Source organism: Myotis myotis, unplaced genomic scaffold, assembly GCF_014108235.1.
Source record: "Myotis myotis isolate mMyoMyo1 unplaced genomic scaffold, mMyoMyo1.p scaffold_m19_p_1, whole genome shotgun sequence".
Classification (NCBI taxonomy): domain Eukaryota; kingdom Metazoa; phylum Chordata; class Mammalia; order Chiroptera; family Vespertilionidae; genus Myotis; species Myotis myotis.
This window is the reverse complement of record NW_023416313.1, coordinates 93,846,158-93,864,619: the sequence shown is the minus strand read 5'-3', so window position 1 is coordinate 93,864,619 and position 18,462 is coordinate 93,846,158. Positions and strand designations below refer to the sequence as shown.

Here is an 18,462-nt window from a genome sequence, read left to right as displayed (position 1 = left end):
AGAAACAAATGTCATGCCAAGTTTCTCCACTGTCTGCCAAACATTGACATTTCTCCTCCTTTGACAGCTCTGTAGTCTGTGTCTCTCACAGTCACAGTCTCCTTTTAAGCTTCTCAAGACGCCATATCACCTTTTCCTTAATGATGACCAGAAGATGTGGCAAAATACTGAAGTGTTTTCTAAACACTTGAAGAAAGATGAAAGATACTTACAATAGTTGTTTTTTAAATGTATTTTCATGTACTCTAGTCTTTTAAGCATTGTAGGCATTCTGCGAAGATATGACATATCCATGTTCCAACTTAGTATATTTATGCACAACCTTATAAAATCAGCTTTAAAAATATTAAATGTCAGAGGACTCTGAAGTGAGAGTTTTAAAATGGAAGGGAAATTTGTTCTGAATGGGGGGTTGATGGAGAAGGTAACCTGCTAGAATGCTAGGGAAACTGTCTTAAGTGGTAAAGCTGATCCAAGGCTGTGATTCTCAAGGGTTTGGAGGGAGTGTAAAGAGGGGGAGAGCTTATGTGGGTAGGATGGTAATGGTGGACTCTATCCCCACAAAAATGCACACCAAAATTTTTGCATGCAGTTTCAGTGGGCAAATCTATCCCTAGAGCAGCCCATGGATGGTTCCATGAATCTGATTTAGAAACTTCTCTCCTCACATCAACAAGCAATACACAGTTAAGGTACTTTAGGCCAGAATCATAAAAAAGAAGTTTCCAGAGGCACCTTACAGACATATATTGAGTTTCCATACCCCAGACTTATTCTAGGTAATGGAGATAGAGAAATAACATAGTCCTTTGCCCAAAGAAATTAATTCATTTATTGGACAAATATTGTTCTACACCCTGGGCATATACCTGAGAACAAAACAAAGTTAAGGCCTCAAGGCAGCATCCATTCTAGTGGGGGAAATATTCAGTTAATAAATAATAATGTAATTCAGGTAGTGATAAGCTCCAGAAAGAAAAAGTAGGATACAGGGTGGAGAGTGATAGTACCTGCACCACTTTAAGTAGGATCTACATTAGGGAAAGCCTTCCCAGTGGGGTCACATTTGAGAAAGACTTAAATGGAGTGAAGGAATCTGCTATGCAAATATGTGGGTGAGAGTACTCCAGCCGATCAACAATAACTAAGGCTTGACTTAGTATGTTTGAGGAATGCTAAAAAAGTTGGTGTGCTTGGAGATTGCTAAGCAAGGGATCAGGAGGTGGGTCACAAAGGTGGTGGGGTGGTAGTGACGGTGCCTTTTAGACTATGTTAAGGAGGTTGGATTTTTTCCCTCTACTGTGCAAAATAGGGGATTCATTAGGAGGTTACACGTAGAGGAGTAGCAATAACTAAGTTACATTTAAAACAAAAAAGTAAGACGATTCTAGCTACAATGTGAAAGAAGAGTGAAAACAGGAAGACCAATTTGGAGGCTATGACAGTAGGGCAGCTACTGTCTACTCATAGAGGCAAGGTTAGATCAATGTAAGATGTTTAGAACAGTGCCTGGCACTAGCTAAGAGCTTAATAAATGCTGTTGTTATTAATGACATAGTTGAGGGTAGTGTTCATTAGTACCCTTAGGATTAGGCTGTAACTGTGGAGAAGGTGAGAAGTGACCAGAATGAGGACATATGCTGATGGTAGATTTGACAGAATTTGGTGATGGATTGTAGGTGGGGTGTGAGAAAGAGAGGAGCTGAGATATTTCAAGGTTCTTGGACTAAGCAACTGAGTAAATTATGGTAAAATATACTAAAGTATACATGTAAAACAAAGAAAGAGTGCAGTGTGCTAAGTGCTATTATATAGAAATTCAGAGGAATATAGCTGTGGGAAAGAAAAGAAAGCCCCAGGGTTTTTAACACCAAAATGACTATGAATAAAAAGCAATAGAAAATGTATCCAGAAAGATGGACTCCTTACTATTAAATGAGCCATAAACTTCTATAGTTTCAAGTATTATTTTATTACTTTAATTTTTTAGAAATGAAATAAAACTATCAAAAAGTGGTAGGTGACATCACCTCACAGATGATGGCTTTAGTGAGAACCATTTGGTGAGTCAGTGAGGGTGAAAGTCAGATAGGAACTGTTTACCTGGAGGTAAGAGTGAGAAAATGAATAAAAGTAAATAGTTCATAAGATTTTTTTTGTTTGTTTTTTCTATATTTTATTGATTTTTTACAGAGAGGAAGGGAGAGAGATAGAGAGTCAGAAACATCGATGAGAGAGAACCATCGATCAGTCACCTCCTGCACATCCCCCACCGGGGATGTGCCCGCAACCAAGGTACATGCCCTTGACCGGAATCGAACCTGGGACCTTTCAGTCCACAGGCCGATGCTCTATCCACTGAGCCAAACCGGTTTCAGCAAGTTCATAAGATTTTTGACAGTGAAAGGGATGACTGGATGCAAATGAAAGAAAGCAAAAACTAGTGTTCATTCATGGTTTGAGTTTTTGAAAATTAATTTGATGAAAAGATAGAGGAACAAGGTACTGGGCCAGTGGCGCAATGGATAACGCGTCTGACTACGGATCAGAAGATAGAGGAACAAGGAGATTTGAGGTTTGATTAGGAGTGTTATTAAAATAATAGATCATAAAATCTAAGCAGCATAAGAATTGAAGAAATGAGAAACTGGATGAAGTGAAAGTAGAGGGAGAAATGGGGGGGGGTATCCCAATGAAACTGAAGGATAGCTGTAGTAGGAGTAGCCAAATAATGAAGCTGTATCTCTACCAAGAAATCCTTAAAGTCTGAATATGGTGGGTACTAAGAAAGCAAAGTGAGTAGGTAAAGAGAAATTGGTGGGATATCATAATAGCAGAAAACAAAGTTGAATGATAGACGAATGCTACTGAGTCGGAATTAAGTAGAGGACATAGAAGAGAATTTTCAAAAGTAATGAGAACATTTCTGCTTCTGGATAGGATGTAGTAGTGGTGGGTTGCAGTAGGGCACTTCCTCCACTATAGCAACTCAAGCTCTAAAGCTTCTGCACAACAAAAGAATCCATCAACAAATGAAGAGAGCCCACTGTATGGCAGGACATATTTGCCAATGATATATCCAATAAGGTGTTAATTTCTAAAATATATAAAGAATGTACACATCTCAACACCAGGAAAACAAACAATCCAATTAAAAAATGGGCAAAGGACCTGAATAGATGCTTCTCCAAAGAGGACATACAGAAGGCCAAGAGACATGAAAATATGCTCAAACTCACTAACAGAGAGATGCAAATGAAAATTACAATGAGCTATCACCTCACACCTGCCAGAATGGCTATGATCAATAAATCAACAAACAACAAGTGCTGGTGAGAATGTGTAGAAAAGAGAACCCAAGTACACTGCTGCTTGGAATGCAGACTGGTACAGCCACTGTGGAAAACAGTATGGAGTTTCCTCAAAAAATTAAAAATGCAACTGCCTTTTGACCCATCGATCCCACTTCTAGGAATATATCCTAAGATCCTGAAACACCAATCAGAAAGAATGTACACACCTCTATGTTCATAGCAGTGTTATTTACAATAGCTAAGATCTGGAAACAGCCCAAGTGCCCATCAGTAAATGAGTGGGTAAAAAAGCTGTGGTACATCTATACCATGCAATACTATGCGGCCGTAAAAAAGAAGGAAGCCTTACTGTTTGAGACAGCATGCAGGGACCTGGAGAGTATTATGCTAAGTGAAATAAGCCAGTCAGCCAGTCAGAGAAAGATAAATATCATATTACTTCACTAATATGTGGAATCTAATGAACAAAAAAACTCATGAACAAAATGGAACCAGAAGCATGAATACATGGAACAGACTGTCTGGTGCCCAAGGGGAGAGGGGTGGTGGGTGGCTGGATAAAGATGGGGAAGGAAATAGCTAAAGAACATATGTGTATACCCCATGGACACGGACAATAATTTGGTAAAGGCCAAGGACGGGGAAAGGGGGGAGGGGAGAGGAGGGCAAAGGTGGGGAGGGAGACTCCTGCAATAATGTCAGCATTAATAATTTTTTTAATTAAATAAAAAGCAGATGGATTTAAAAATATCAGAAGAGGTGTGTGTGGACAGGCAAATTAACAAGACTGATAATACCAAGTGTTGGTAAGGATATGGAACTCTTATTAATAAATGCTGGGAATGTAAACTGATAAAACCACTTTAGAAATCTGTTCAATAGTACCTGTGAAAGGTAAATATATATATCTACCTTGTGACTCATCAATTTTATTCCTCAGAATATACCCGGGGAAATGAAGGCATATATGCACAAAAATGCATGAACAAGAATATTCATTGCAGCTTTATTTATGATAGCCTCAATCTGAAATAAAAGAAGCCAAACTGGTATATCCATACAATGGAATACCAAATAGCCATAAAAATATGACTCAATTATACGAAATGTGAATGAATCTGAGGGACACTGTGCTGAGCTAAAGAAGGTAGATGTGAAAGAATGCCATTTATATGAAGTTCAAGGACAGGAAAAACTAAGTTATGACTTTGAAAGTAGGAACAATGGTTATCTTTCTGGGAGGGTTTTGGGGAAGGAGTTTGAGGAAATATTCAGGATGATAGGAATGTTTTGTAACTTGGTCAGAGAGGTATTGTATTCTGAAAGATCAAGTGAAAGAAATATCTGTCAGTACACAAAAAACAGAGTCGAGTTTGCTTTTTAACCCAATCTTACTATTTTATAAGGTTTATTTGCCATAGGGATGATTATTTAGATTATTGATTTATTTTATTTCTATCATTTTACATTACATTTTTGGTATTTCTTTGCTATGTTTTTATGCTGTATTTTTTTGTATCTTCTTTTTCTGAATTGAGCAACTTTCCTTTGTTAACCTTTCTTTTTGTGGAACTCCTACTACTCATCTGTAGCATTTAAATACATATGTCTAGCCTGGCTGGTGTGGCTCAATGGTTGAGCCTTGACCTATAAATCAGAAGGTCACAGTTTGATTCCCAGTCATGGCACATGCCTAGGTTGCTGGCTTGATTCCCATTAGGGAATGTGCAGGAGGCAGCCTATCAATGATTCTCTCTCATCATTGATGTTCCTCTCTCTCCCTGTCCTTTTCTCTCTGAAATCAATAAAACTATATTTTTTAAAAATACACATATCTAAACCTGACACATATCTAAACCTGTATTTTTTCAATGTAAAGAATGAGCAATAATAGACAACAGTCCTGTTCCCTTTACCAAAAATTTCCTTTACCTGAGTTTTGTTGAAAAAAACCTAGAATCTAGCTTTTTTTCCCTTTCTTATAATGTGTCATTATTACTTCAGGAACCCTTTTTTTAAAATTACATTATGATTCACAGCATCAGTATCATTGAGTTAAACTACTTATTTTATTGTCTCAGTTCAACACTATTATTTTTATATTCTGTCCTCCTCAATTCTGGCTGGAGTTTTTGATATACTTGTTGAGTCTGTGAATGCCTGAACATGTCTTTTTCATGTATGAATGATCACTTAGCCAGGTTTAAATTTCTAGTGTTATAATCTTTTTCCTTCTGAAAATTGTTGCTTATTCTCAATATAAAGTTGGTTGAAGGGAGGGTCTAGCTAGCTCATTTGCTGATACATCATCTTTATTATTCAGTGTTATTTCTGCTTTCTATTATATATTTTCTATTTAGTCAAGCTCCTGTTCTATCACTACAAATACAATATTCATTCCTATTTTAAACCTTCCTAGTATTGTTTTCCCCTTTTAAATATTCTTCCTCCTTATCTCATCCTACTCCATTTTATCCATTCTTCAGATTATATCTAAATTCTACCACCTCCATGGATCTTTCTCCATTTACCCCAATTCATAATAATTTCCCCTTCCTCATCACATTTATTATCTCTGCCACATGTTTTCGTACTTCCTAGAATCCTAGGATTTTATGTCTGGATGAGATCTAAGAGATATAATCCAATTCCCTCATTTTTTCAGATTAAAAAAGAGGTGGTCACTAAACCACATTTGTAACCCAGAGACCCCAAGCCTCCTGGCATTCTGGGGCTAGCCTTTAATACCTAAATAAAATAGTTCTCAAGCTTCAATCCCCAAATACTTACAGATATCCTCCCTTAAAAAACCTTGCGGGTTTGCAGGTCCTCATGATCTCCTGATCAGGGTTGCAGCCTGCGGCCAAGCCATTGCTGTAGGCTCTGCTAGAGGCCATTTTATCCTCACTGGTCATGCCACTGGACACCTGCAAGTGTTACAAGCCTGGAGTATATGGCCAACTTTTACTGAAGATTTGTCTCTCCAAAAAGAGTCTAAAAGGCTTGAGAATGAACAACATGACTTTTATAACTCTTACAGCTTCTAGTACAGGGGTGGGCAACCTTTTTGTGAGTACGTACCAAAACCAGCAAAATCTCTGACTCAAAATTCTTCTGCGTGCCAACCCTAATTTTTTGAGAACATGTTAGGCTTACTTGATATCTCTTAAGGTGTATGTATGTGAAGAACTTTGAAGAAATAATAAAATTCATCCAAGCGACGAAAACACAGTATATGATGATGAAAAATACATTTTTTAATGTATACATGTACACTGATAGTCTGACAGAAAACTTTATGACTCCATTTGATATTATCAGTGGGACCTTTGCTGCTGCATCGCTGATGACAGAGATTTTACATCAGGTTTATATTTCGTGACCTTCAGAGATATGCACGAGCTACTACTTTCATCCGTCAGGCTACTGCTATTACGAGACATAACAAAATTCATCACTGAGAACAAAGATTCACAAGTGTATGTGGATAAAAACAAGGAGAGTAACACTGTTGCAAAGTTTTTTTAAACAGAAAAAATTTTCTGGAATGGCATTCCAAGTCCTCAATAGTTCGTTTTCAACACTTCTCTCTGGTACTGTCCCTAATCGCTTTTTTTCAATGTTTTCCAAGTCAACTCTAAAGTCAATAAATTTCTGCTTCCAAATTGAGCTACTCTGAAATTCAATCAACTGCATTTCAAAGTCAGCCATGTCTATCCATGAAAACATTTGTAAGTTTAGTTCCTCCAGTTTCATGCTGTCTGGAAACCTCATGAATTTTGCTGTCTCTTCCAGTTCTCTGAATTTCGCAAATCTTGAGAAGAACTGCTCAATAGTTGACTCAATGATGTTTAAAAACAGCTTTTGAAGGCTTTGACGGTCTGTTCTGTCATCTTTTGGGAGGTCTTTGATGTGCCTCTTGAGGTTTGGGAAATATCTAAATCTCTCACCATCCACATCCCTCTTAAAGACTTCCAGTTTCTTTTCAAAAGCGTTTATGTATCCAAACATAACATCAAGTGTCTTGTCAGTTCCTTGTAATTTAACATTTAAGTCATTCAAATGTTCACAAAAATTGTAAATGGAAGATTATAAGAGAGGGTTTCACGTGCCAGCAAAAGTTACTGGCGTGCCATGTTTGGCACCCATGCCAGGGGTTGCACACCCCTGTTCTAGTATAATGTCAGACATACACAAATGAAAGCTTAATTTGGATGTTAGATAACGCTGCCCTAAAATACAACAGCCATTCCCCCTCCAAGGAGAATTCTTATCCCAGCAATGTCCTTTCAGGTCTCCGCTCACTGCTTTCTTCTCTGTCTTCTTCATTCTTCCAACCTCACACAATTGTCTCCTTATTCATACTAATCTATCTCTCCATCCTCTACCTATAACTGAACATCGGTTTTTGTGATCCTAAAATACAATAAGCTAGCCAGTAAGAACCAGCTAAAGCTTTGAAATTCATATTTTTCAAAATATATTTTTATTGATTTCAGAGAGGAAAGAAGAGGGAGAGAGAGATAGAAACATCAATGATAAGAGAATCATTGGTTGGCTGCCTCCTGCATGACCCCTACTGGGGATCGAGCCCACAACCTGGGCTTGTGCCCTTGACTGGAATCAAACCTGGAACTTTTCAGTCTGCAGGCCGACACTCTATCCACTGAGCCAAACCAACTAGGGCTTTTTTTTTTTATTTATTTATTTATTTTTTAAAAAATAAGCAGAACTCCCTCCTCCACCAGTCTCTGGAAACGAATAGAAATTGTGTAATAATTTATTTTCTCCTTGATAAAGGAAGTCCATAGGTGTCATGAGTTTGTTATTGTTCATTTCAGCTGCACATGAATTCTCATGACTCTCAAGATCACAGCAAGATATAGGTCTTCTTACAGTCTTATACTTTTTCTTTATTCTATATTACCATTTCCTCTATCCCAGACTTTTTCCAAGTTTATATTTTTTATACCTTGTTTTCTACTGGTTTTCCATTATAATAGCTGCTTTCCCAGAAAGAGTGCAGTATGGAAAGCAGGTACAGATTATTGAGACTGTCAGGGCATCTAATATATACAGGTACTCAGGATTCTTGTGTATTGATTAAGAATTATACTATCATATGCTATTTAATGAGCATCTATTATGTGCTAATGTGCTCAGTGCAGTATATAGATGATCTAATTTTCTCCTTAATTATTTTGCCCTTTACATAGAAAGGGAAACTGAAATTTTAGTGGCTTAAGAACTTTTTTGATTCCACATAGCTAAATTGAGAGACTAAGTCTTCCAGATTCCAAAATGCTTTGCTTTTTCCACCATACACCAGGTATTCCAAAGCTGTCAGTGTGGGTAGCTGTCTCTGTATTAGTGACGCTTTTTAAGTAAAAACGTTACAATGCATTTCCTGAGCAGTGACCACATCCTTTTTGTAAGATTGTGTTCTATTTAAGTCTCAAGACACCATTCATTTTTTATGTGCTCTTCAAAGCTCAAATGTGAACCTGATATTTCTTTCTCTGCATTTCAGTTTGATCCATTAACAATTGAAAGCAAAAAAGTAGCAACTGTGGTGCTAATGCTTAATTCTCCGGAAGAAGAAATTTTGGCCAAAGCATGTGAAGCCATTTATAAATTTGCTTTAAAAGGTTTGAATTTTTTTTTTTTACTTTATCTTTCTATGTCATTAGTTGCTTAAAATATTTACTACATAAGGGGCACTTTTCTCCCCAGTCTTCAACTTACTTCCTGTCAGATGAATTCTTTCAGACAACCAGATATTTATCGCATTACCTGAAAATAGTGTATCTCCCTAAGTGCCTAACTTAATCTTAAGGAGTAATGTTTTTCACTGGGTAGAAGAGTCATTTTGAAGACTTTATTGTTTAAAAAATTGTAAATGACACAGGAGCTGAAAGAGCTCCCAGTGGTCAAAGCCAAACAATTTGAGCAACAAAATAAAGTAGTATTGGATTATAACCCAAAGTAGAACATAAATATCCATGAGTATACTGCAATACATAAATGATTGAGTAAGTTTATAAATGGAAGAGGAAAGATAAATCTCCCAAGTGGAAGAATTCTGAATAACTTATGTAGATACTATGCCCTCAAGGAGGCAAAATATAACTTCTTTAGGTGTGGGCTGTGCCTAGTGACTTCTTCCCAAAGAGTACAGTAAGGAAATAGGCAACAAATAATAAGTTTATAGTTAGAAACCTGACAGAACTACTTCAGCCAGGTGATCAAAATCAACATCAACAGTGATAAGTCATGTTAATAATCTTGTCAATAAGTCAAGTGCCCTTGACAGAATGTAATGAAAATGGCACTTTACTTCTGTGTTATTTAACCCCAAAACCTATAACCTCAGTATAATTATTATTTAAAAAGAATAAAATTCCCACTCAGGGACATTCTACAAATATGTAGCCAGAAATCCTGGGTAACTCTCATAGCCAAGGGTATGTGATAAGAAATCTCATGGGGGGGAATCCTAGATAAGATCCTGGAACAGAGAAAGAATATTAGGCTAAAACTAAGGAAATCTGAACAAACTATTGCTTTTAGTTAATAATAAAACATCAATAATGGCTCAAATTGTATTAAATATACCAAAATTAGTGTAAAATATTAATAACAGAGGAAACTTGGTGTGGGATATGTGGGAACTCACTGTATTATCTTTGCAATTTTTCTGTGAAAGTAAAACTGTTGTAAAAAATAAAGTTTATTAAAACATTGTAAATATTTCAAATATAATTCTATTGAGATATTTATTCATTGAGGATTTATAAACATAAAAGATGATTATACTTTAACTCATTCCAATGGTGATGAAATTAGATTTTTATTATACTGTATAATATTTTAATTGTGACTATTTGAAGAATTTAGTGTATATCTAACAAGATCTGTTAAACTAAGGAACAATCTGATTTTAAAGAAATGATTAAACATTGGTTGAGGACTTGTATGATAGAACAAAAAAATATTCATTTAGCAAATGGTAAAATACTCGTCTCGTTATGTCACTCTTGTCATCATTGGGAATCCAGACAAAATCCAGAGTGGTTCTGGAAGGTATAGTTTATGAACAGATTATATAGAATACTGGGTCAATTTCATGGAGACATTGGATTATGCATCTATGGTAGCATAAGTCCCATTTCAGCCATCATAAGTCACCTGGCTGTCCTATGTACCTAATTATATATCATCTTTGATATGACATGAGATAAATAAATAGGTAGGCATGTATTTTATGTTTAATCAATATAGAAGTTATTGTAACTCTGGTGTTTTATACTAGCAGTATTTTCTGAAATAGTTTTTAAGATAAATGATGGGACTTTGCCTTCTGACCAAGATGGAGTAAGGGGCCAGATTTACCCTCTAACCAAAACAACCAATAAAGTAGACAAAATATATAAAGTAGCAGTTGGCAAAACATTGACTATTAGGCAACGAAGGACAGTGACCACTGAGAGACAGAAAACAAAGGAAACGAGTTCTATGACTGCCTGAACTTACTGATTTCAGAGTTTCCAGAGTACAGCACAAGAAGGGGTAGCCTGTGCAGAGCCTATTGGACTCTCTGAATTGAGAAGACAGACCTGAGAGTCCAGCGGACAAAGGCAGCAAGAGTTTTCAGGATAGAGTTAACCGAGAGAGAACTCTGGAGATCTGTAAAGCAGCCCAGTCAGGTACTGAGCTGAGTACTGATCAGCATGTACATGTGAGAGAACTACTTGAAGTCAGACAAAGAATCCCTCAGGATTAGTGGCAACAGTGCCTGGTCCTCACACAGGGCCAGAAATAGTGCTTGTCCTCACGGCCAGAACAAAAACCTCAGGATGCACGGACCATTGTGCAGAATACAGAGTCTTGGTAGTTAGAAATAATTAACCCTAGATTGAGCACTGTTCTGAAAGATCTAAAGGGTTCAAATTGTTTCCAGATAACTGTGTCCCAGAACAAATTTCTAGAATACAAAAATATCCATTACCCAAGTAGGTAAAATGCACAATGTCTGGCATCCAATAAAAAATTACCAGGCATGAAAAAGAAGCAGGAAAATATAACTCATAATGAGGATATAAATCAATATGTGAATTGAAAGTAAACCAATATATGTGTGACTAGAATCTCTAAAAGAGGGAAAGGACAGAAAAAAAAATTGAAGAAATGATAGTCAGAAATACCCCCAATTTGATGAAAACTCCAAACCCACTGATCCAAGAAGCTCACCAAAACTCAATCACTGGGGTATACACCTGAAAATAATATAATAAGGTATGTCAACTGTGATTAGAAATAAAAAACCAATCACAATGACTATGAAGAAAATGACACCAGCTTACATTATAATCAAATTGCTTGAAATCAGTGATAAAGACAAAAATCGTAAAAGCAGTTCATTGAGGGCAGACCCACACTGCTAACTATGGTTCAGTAGGTAGGTAGTTTAGACAAAAGCAAAATGATGCCACATAAAAATATGGATCTACACAAAGAATAAAAGTAGAGTACTAGAAATAGTAACATTTAAGATATTTTTCTTATTATTGAAATCACTTAAAAAGCAACTTGGTTATTTTAAATGAAAATAATAGTCATATATTGTGGTCTGAAACATATGAATAAGATATATGACAACAACAGCACCAAGGTAGAAATGGGAAAATGGAAGTATACTATGATAAGGTTCTTGGATTATCACTTGAAAGTAGACTGTCATAGGATGTATACTACAAATGCTAATACAAACAGTAAAATAACAGAACAAAAATATATCAAATAAGCTAATGAAGGAAATGAAATGGAATCATAAGAAATATTCAGTTTATACAAAGAAGGGAAAAAGAAAACAAAGAATAATGGGGCATATAAAAACAAAAGACAAGATGGCCGATTTAAACCTAACTCTATCAGAAATGAAATTAAATGTAAAATGGTCTAAGTACTTCAATGAATAGGGAGAGAGTGTTATCTTGGATAAAAAGCAGGACCAAACTACATGCCACCATCAAGTACTGCACTTAGAATATAATAACACAAATTATTTGAAAGTAAAAGGATGAAAAAAATCCTATGATAACACCAAACAAAAGGAAGATGGAGTAGCTTTATTACTATCATAAAAGTAGACAGAAAGGCCCTAGCTAGTTTGACTCAGTGGATAGAGCATCGATCTGCAGACTAAAGGGTCCCAGGTTCGATTCCGGTCAAGGGCATGTACCTTGGTTGCGGGAACATCCCAGTAGGGGGTGAGCAGGAAGCAGCTGATCAATGTTTCTCTCATTGATGTTTCTAACTCTCTATTCCTTTCCCTTCCTCTCGGTAAAAAATCAATAAAATATATATTTTTAAAAAAGTAGACAGAAAGGATAGTACAGAGGTAAAGAAAGTCATTTTATAATGATAAAGGAATCAATTAATCAAGAGGCTATGAAAAATCCTAAACAGGCATTACTTAATGTCACATCTTTAAAATACATGGAACTAGAAATTCAAGGAGAAATATATAGTCACAATTGTAGCTGGGATTTTGATGCCCACCCCCCAGTTAATGAAAAACAAACAAACGAGTAAATAGTAAATCATTAAAAGACTAAAAGATTGAACCAGCAAGATTAATTAATTTAACCTAATTGATAGTTATAGAGCACTCCAAAAATAGCAGGATATACATTCTTCTCAAGTGCATAGAGAACATTTTTCAAATAGACCATATTCTGGGCCATAAACAAGCCTTAATCGATTAAAAAGAGTTCTAATGATAAAAAATATGCCATGCCACAATAGAATTAAATTAAAAATCAATAGCACAAAGAACTCGAGACCATCATGCAATAGAAAACAAATAACATACTCCTGTGAATGTTAATTAATTTTATAACTAACTAAGCAATTATTCAATTAATTATGTCATCACATGACTGGCACTGTGCTAGGCACTGCGTGAGGATATGAGGGAATAGAACAGAAAGGGTATCTGTCCTCGTGGAAAGTTAAGTTATAGTGGAGTAGGCAAACATTGCAGAGAGGCCAGTGAGTGGTATGAAAAGAATAAAGCAGGAGAGAGAGAGAGAAGGAAGACTTGGAGGTGGTAACATCAGACAGATAGTGGAAGGAGACCTCTCAGGAGGCGCAGGGCGAGCTGAGAATGGAATGGCAAGAGGAAGCCAGCTTCGTAAACATGGGGGAAGGGAGAGCAGCAGACGCCCAGGATACCTGTGCTCTAAAGCTGAGTCGGCAGAAAGACACCTGGAGGCAGAGGAACGGGGAAGGCAGATGGCAAATAAGGAATTGGAATAACACAAAGAAGTTTTGGTGAAATTGATGGTAGCCATGCATTATTTTATTTTACCTGTAATGTCAGGTGAGGAAAATAAAACAACCCTCCTTGAACTGGGAGCAGTGGAACCTTTAACTAAACTGCTCACCCATGAAGACAAAATTGTAAGAAGAAATGCCACTATGATATTTGGAATCATGGCTTCTAATAGTAAGTAGAGACTTTTTAAAATAAGTAATCTCATAAATGCCTTGTAAATTTAATGTTAAGGGATTTATTTTAATTTTATTTAAACTAACTTTAATGTTAACCGAAAAAGTTAAGTATGATGTATCAAATGTATGATTTCATATTTTAAGGGACATTTTTAAAATATAAAAATATGTGCAAATGCTCTCCAAGTTGGTGATGTCCCAGACTTACTAGTTAGGAGAGCAATCATTGTCTTTTAAAATTGACAATTTAAATCATTGTCTTTTAAAATTTTTAAATTTAGTTTTTTTTTCTTGAGTTCGTATAATGTAATTTGTTTGCCTATATGTAAGTTACTCTTCATATGTATTTCATAGTGAAGGAAACTCAGGGTAAAGAGTTTTGATACATTTATTCTTGGAAGCCACAAACTATATTTTGCCAAAAATAAATTCAGACATGCATTTACATCAGATCTATTATTTGTTTGAATATTTTCATATACGTAATAGGATGGAGCAATAATATTAGTTAAAATATGCTGTTATGTTTATTGGAATATCAGTTTGACCCAAATCATGCAAATAAAGGCAGTCCCTGACTAATGAACAGGATAGGTTCTCATTTGTAAGTCATTTTCATGCTATAATGGTAGGTTTCTGAGTTAGCCAACAAAAGCGTTGTAATTTGTAATAAAAAATTATATTCTTGGTGGAGACTGAATTCTAACATGAACCTCAGGCTGCTAGGAATGAACATGTCTCTATCATAGTACTTGGCTAAAACTATCAGACTTTCTCACTGTATCATACTTTCCCCCAACGTCCTGCCCCCTCTCCCTCACGTTCCCTGGACCCTGTGGGAGGCAGGGGGTCTCCTTATTCTGTGGTGTCCAGCAGGACTGTGGCCTTAGTGTCTTCAGAGACAGTTCTGAGTGGAGGCTGGGGAGGGACTGGGGAAGAAAGCTTTGTCTGGCATCCGTGCCTTTACCACCTCAGCTGCAGAGACTACACCAGCAGCACCTGTGTGGGGAGAACCCGGATTCCATTGGGAGTTTTAGTGGAGGGGGTTCTGGCAGCACCTGCAGGAGTTCCAAATGGTGGCTGTGCTGGGGCTCTGAGAGTATTTCTGGGGATGACAGCAGGATGAGGACAGTCGTGAGGGAGTAGGTGTTTCACCAACTTGGATTATGATAACATTAGTCAACACTTAACGTAGAACTTACAGGCATTATTGTATGTGCTGTTTATGTTATTAAATCACTAACGAGGTTGGTGTTATTATTTTTTCCTTTACAGCTGAGGCAGCTGAGGCACAGAGAAGTTAAATAAAGTAGTAATCATTTATATTGCGGGGACTTCATACATTTATCTCAAGGGTTGCTATATTGAATGTGCTGTGTCGAATGTATTTATAGCCAAAAAAAAGGAAAACTAAAATTTTTCTTTTGTTTTTATTCTGTTTACACACCACAGAATTTGAGAACCAAAGGTGCTTTGTAACACCTCTTGTACAACTCCTCATTTTAAAAATAAGAATTATCCCTAAAGGATTAGGTTCCTGGCCCAAAGTCATGCAGGTGGCTATTAACAGAACTAAGATTAGTTCTAGAATTGGAACTTTACCCTCTGACTCATAGTTTAGCAGACGTTCTATTCACCAAATCTTTTATGACCCTTAACATTAGTGTGAATGCTAAGTCAGGTTCTCCTTCTAAATGATATTGGGGGAGAATGCATCTCATTTGGAAAGGAGAATTATAATTTCTTATTTATACTTATATTTTCTAGTTTAAAGTCTAGTTCTCTATGACTTTTTCCTGCTTACTTAGTTCTTAATTTCTATTCACTTTATTTTCTATCCTCATGTTCCAATATATGAGAAGTTTATAATCTGGGAAGCCCTCCAAATTGGTTGCAAACTTTTTCTGAGCAGATTTATAAGAGGAATTTCATGAGTTTCTAAAGGAATCTGTGACCTGAAAATATTAAGGATTATTGTTACATTCAGGCACTAAATGAATTAACCCTCTTAGACCTGCCAAGCCATATTCTGTACTAAGCTTGTTGCTGGACAGGGACCAGTGCTAGGGCCAGTGCAGTCGGCAACCGCCAAGCTTAACATTGGAGAGAACTTTACTGCCTTCAAGGTCTCCATTGAGTGCTGGAGACTCAGGTATGCTGAATGAACTTCTAAGAGCTTTCCCTGGATTCTATGAATTGGGTGAAAAAACAACACACACAAACCATTTGGGGGGTTAACAGAACTGATTTTCTGTTTGATCTATCTGTGGACATGGATAAAGCACATGGCATCCTCAAATGCGTGTGAATTTCCTTTTTTGTTAAGAGAGCAAAACCATTAACAGCGATTGTTTCATTTTTCACACATGCCCATGGAAAACTTAGAACAAAAAATAAGCGGTCATTTGATCTCAATGAAAGTCATGTTTCCAGAATAATCTATAAATACACAGTTAATTTATCATCCTTGGGAAGTCTTAAAAAAATGGCTGCTTCTTCAGAAATTTGTCTCTTCATATGTTTTTCATGCACTCAATAATATAACTATGTTTACAGTGGATGAACCAACAGAAGTTCCAACAGAATTCCAGGTGCTTAAAGGATTGTTATGAGAGCCATCTTTCCCTTTGGCAGTTGAAACAAATTCCTGTTTCTTTTTCTTTTCCTTAGAGTGGTTGAGCTATGTGCCTATACTAAGCCTGAGTCATTTGAGACAGGCACTTAAATTACTTTGTTAAACATATTTTTTTTATCAAAACGGAGCTTTTGTCTTCTTTTAATTGAAAGTTTGTATTTAGTTTGATGAGGTCTTATAACAGAGACTCATTTAATGAAGTCAGTTAAAGGGAGATTTCATCAAGATCCCTGTGAGAAGTAGCTTTTGAAGTCTAGACTTTGTACCACTTAAGGCAATCTGAAGAGCTTGCCATCTTAGGAAAAGGTTGATGTAAGAGTATACAAGGTCAAGGATAAATCAGATGGCCAATATTATGCAACCAACAAATTGTAGGGAAATCCAAGATGGCAGCAGAGTAGATGGAAGCTATACTCACCCCCTCCCAGGACCAAAATGGAATTACAACTGAATTATATGACAGTCACCCTGAATAACCAACTGAAGACTAGCCTGATAACCAAGAATTTACAGAAGAAGCCACACTGGGCCTGGTAGTGCTGCTGGTGCCCGTAGATCTCTTCCACAGGGTCATGAGAAAAGCATTTCGGTGGCCTGTGCCTGAGAATGAGATGGACTGCGGTCTTTGATTGGAGTAGAAATAAAAGACTGTCCCCAGGTTCCCGGTATCTCATCTCCATCCATCCTGCAGTGGGAGAAGGGCCAGGGTCCAGAAATTCTGTGCCTCAGTTCAGTCCATGCCAAAGCTTAGTCCCACTCAGTCCCTGTCCCGATTCTGCTAGCTTAGGCTCTGTGCCCAGCTGCATTCGGGCTGGCACTGGGCTGCTGTACCCAAGCCCACACACATGCCCAGGTCGCCGGATCGATCCCCAGAGAGGGGCATGCAGGAGGCAGGCAATCAATGATCGATGTTTCTCTCTCATCAATGTTTCTATCTCTCTATCCTTCTCCCTTCCTCTCTCTCCAAAATCAATTTAAAAAATCCTTAACAAAATATTAGCAAACCAAATCCAGCAATATATTAAAAAGATCATGTACCATGACCAAGTGGGATTTATTATATAATATTCACAAATCAATAAACATGATACTACAGAAGTGAAATGAAAAATAAAAAGTACATGATCATATCAATAGAAGCAGAAAAGCATCTGATAACAACCAGCACCCATTTATGATAAAAACTCTCAGCAGGGAATAGAGGAACACATACCTCAATGTAGCAAGGGCCATACATATATCACAAACCCACAGCCAACATCATACAATAAAACCTCAATATAACAGACTAATTTGGGCAAGAGGGAGCCCGTTAAAGCCCAAAGTCCATTATATAATAAAGTAGGTTTTTCAGGAATGCGCATGTTAAAAATGTGACAAATTAGGTTATCTGTTTTTACTTATGTACACACACACTTTTATAATTAAAATTAAGTATGTATGAAAAGCTCAATTTCACAGAAAAGTTTTCTATATGTATTACAATACTTTTAAATTAATACTGAGTAGGTCTAGTAAATGTGTGTATTTATCAGTTGCCGGGAGCCAGTCCATCCTTGCTGTTTCAAAGGACCTGGCATATATGGCATACTGTTCTTAATATGTTTGCTCACCTTCTTGGCACTATGTGTTTTAACCAAGGTCTCTGAGAAAGGTTGTTTCTTCAGGTAGGGATTTTCCCCTGAAGTTAGGGAGGGAATAAAACCCCTCAACTAAGTGCCAGGCGGGTAATTAATCACTTTAACTACGAACAATCATGCTTAAGCTACATAATCTTTACTCCCTGGAATGGAGATAAGAAATGCCCTAACCTTTGTAATAGAGATTGATAGGATTGAATCAACTGGTATAAATACAGATGTAACAAGACAGCAAGACTCAGAACTTAGAATACAGAGCTTAGAACACAGAACTGAGAAGACAGAACCTACACAGAACCTAGAGACAGAAGAACTTCGCTGGAGAGAACAAGATGCCGGGGTCCAACCCCAGCAGGTC

General features: G+C 36.8%; 1 protein-coding gene across 2 annotated transcripts in view; it reads left to right on the top strand.

The window, feature by feature from the left end:
* The first annotated feature begins 3,877 nt into the window (after nt 1–3,877).
* The window catches only part of ARMC3 (armadillo repeat containing 3), an 81,015-nt gene continuing 66,430 nt past the window's right edge, over nt 3,878–18,462 (top strand). For both annotated transcript variants that reach the window (XM_036312715.1, XM_036312634.1), the window contains exons 1-4: nt 3,878–3,906; nt 6,107–6,128; nt 8,845–8,962; nt 13,699–13,824. In XM_036312715.1, the coding sequence (XP_036168608.1) occupies nt 3,878–3,906; nt 6,107–6,128; nt 8,845–8,962; nt 13,699–13,824 (295 nt within the window). The remainder of the gene's footprint in view (nt 3,907–6,106; nt 6,129–8,844; nt 8,963–13,698; nt 13,825–18,462) is intronic.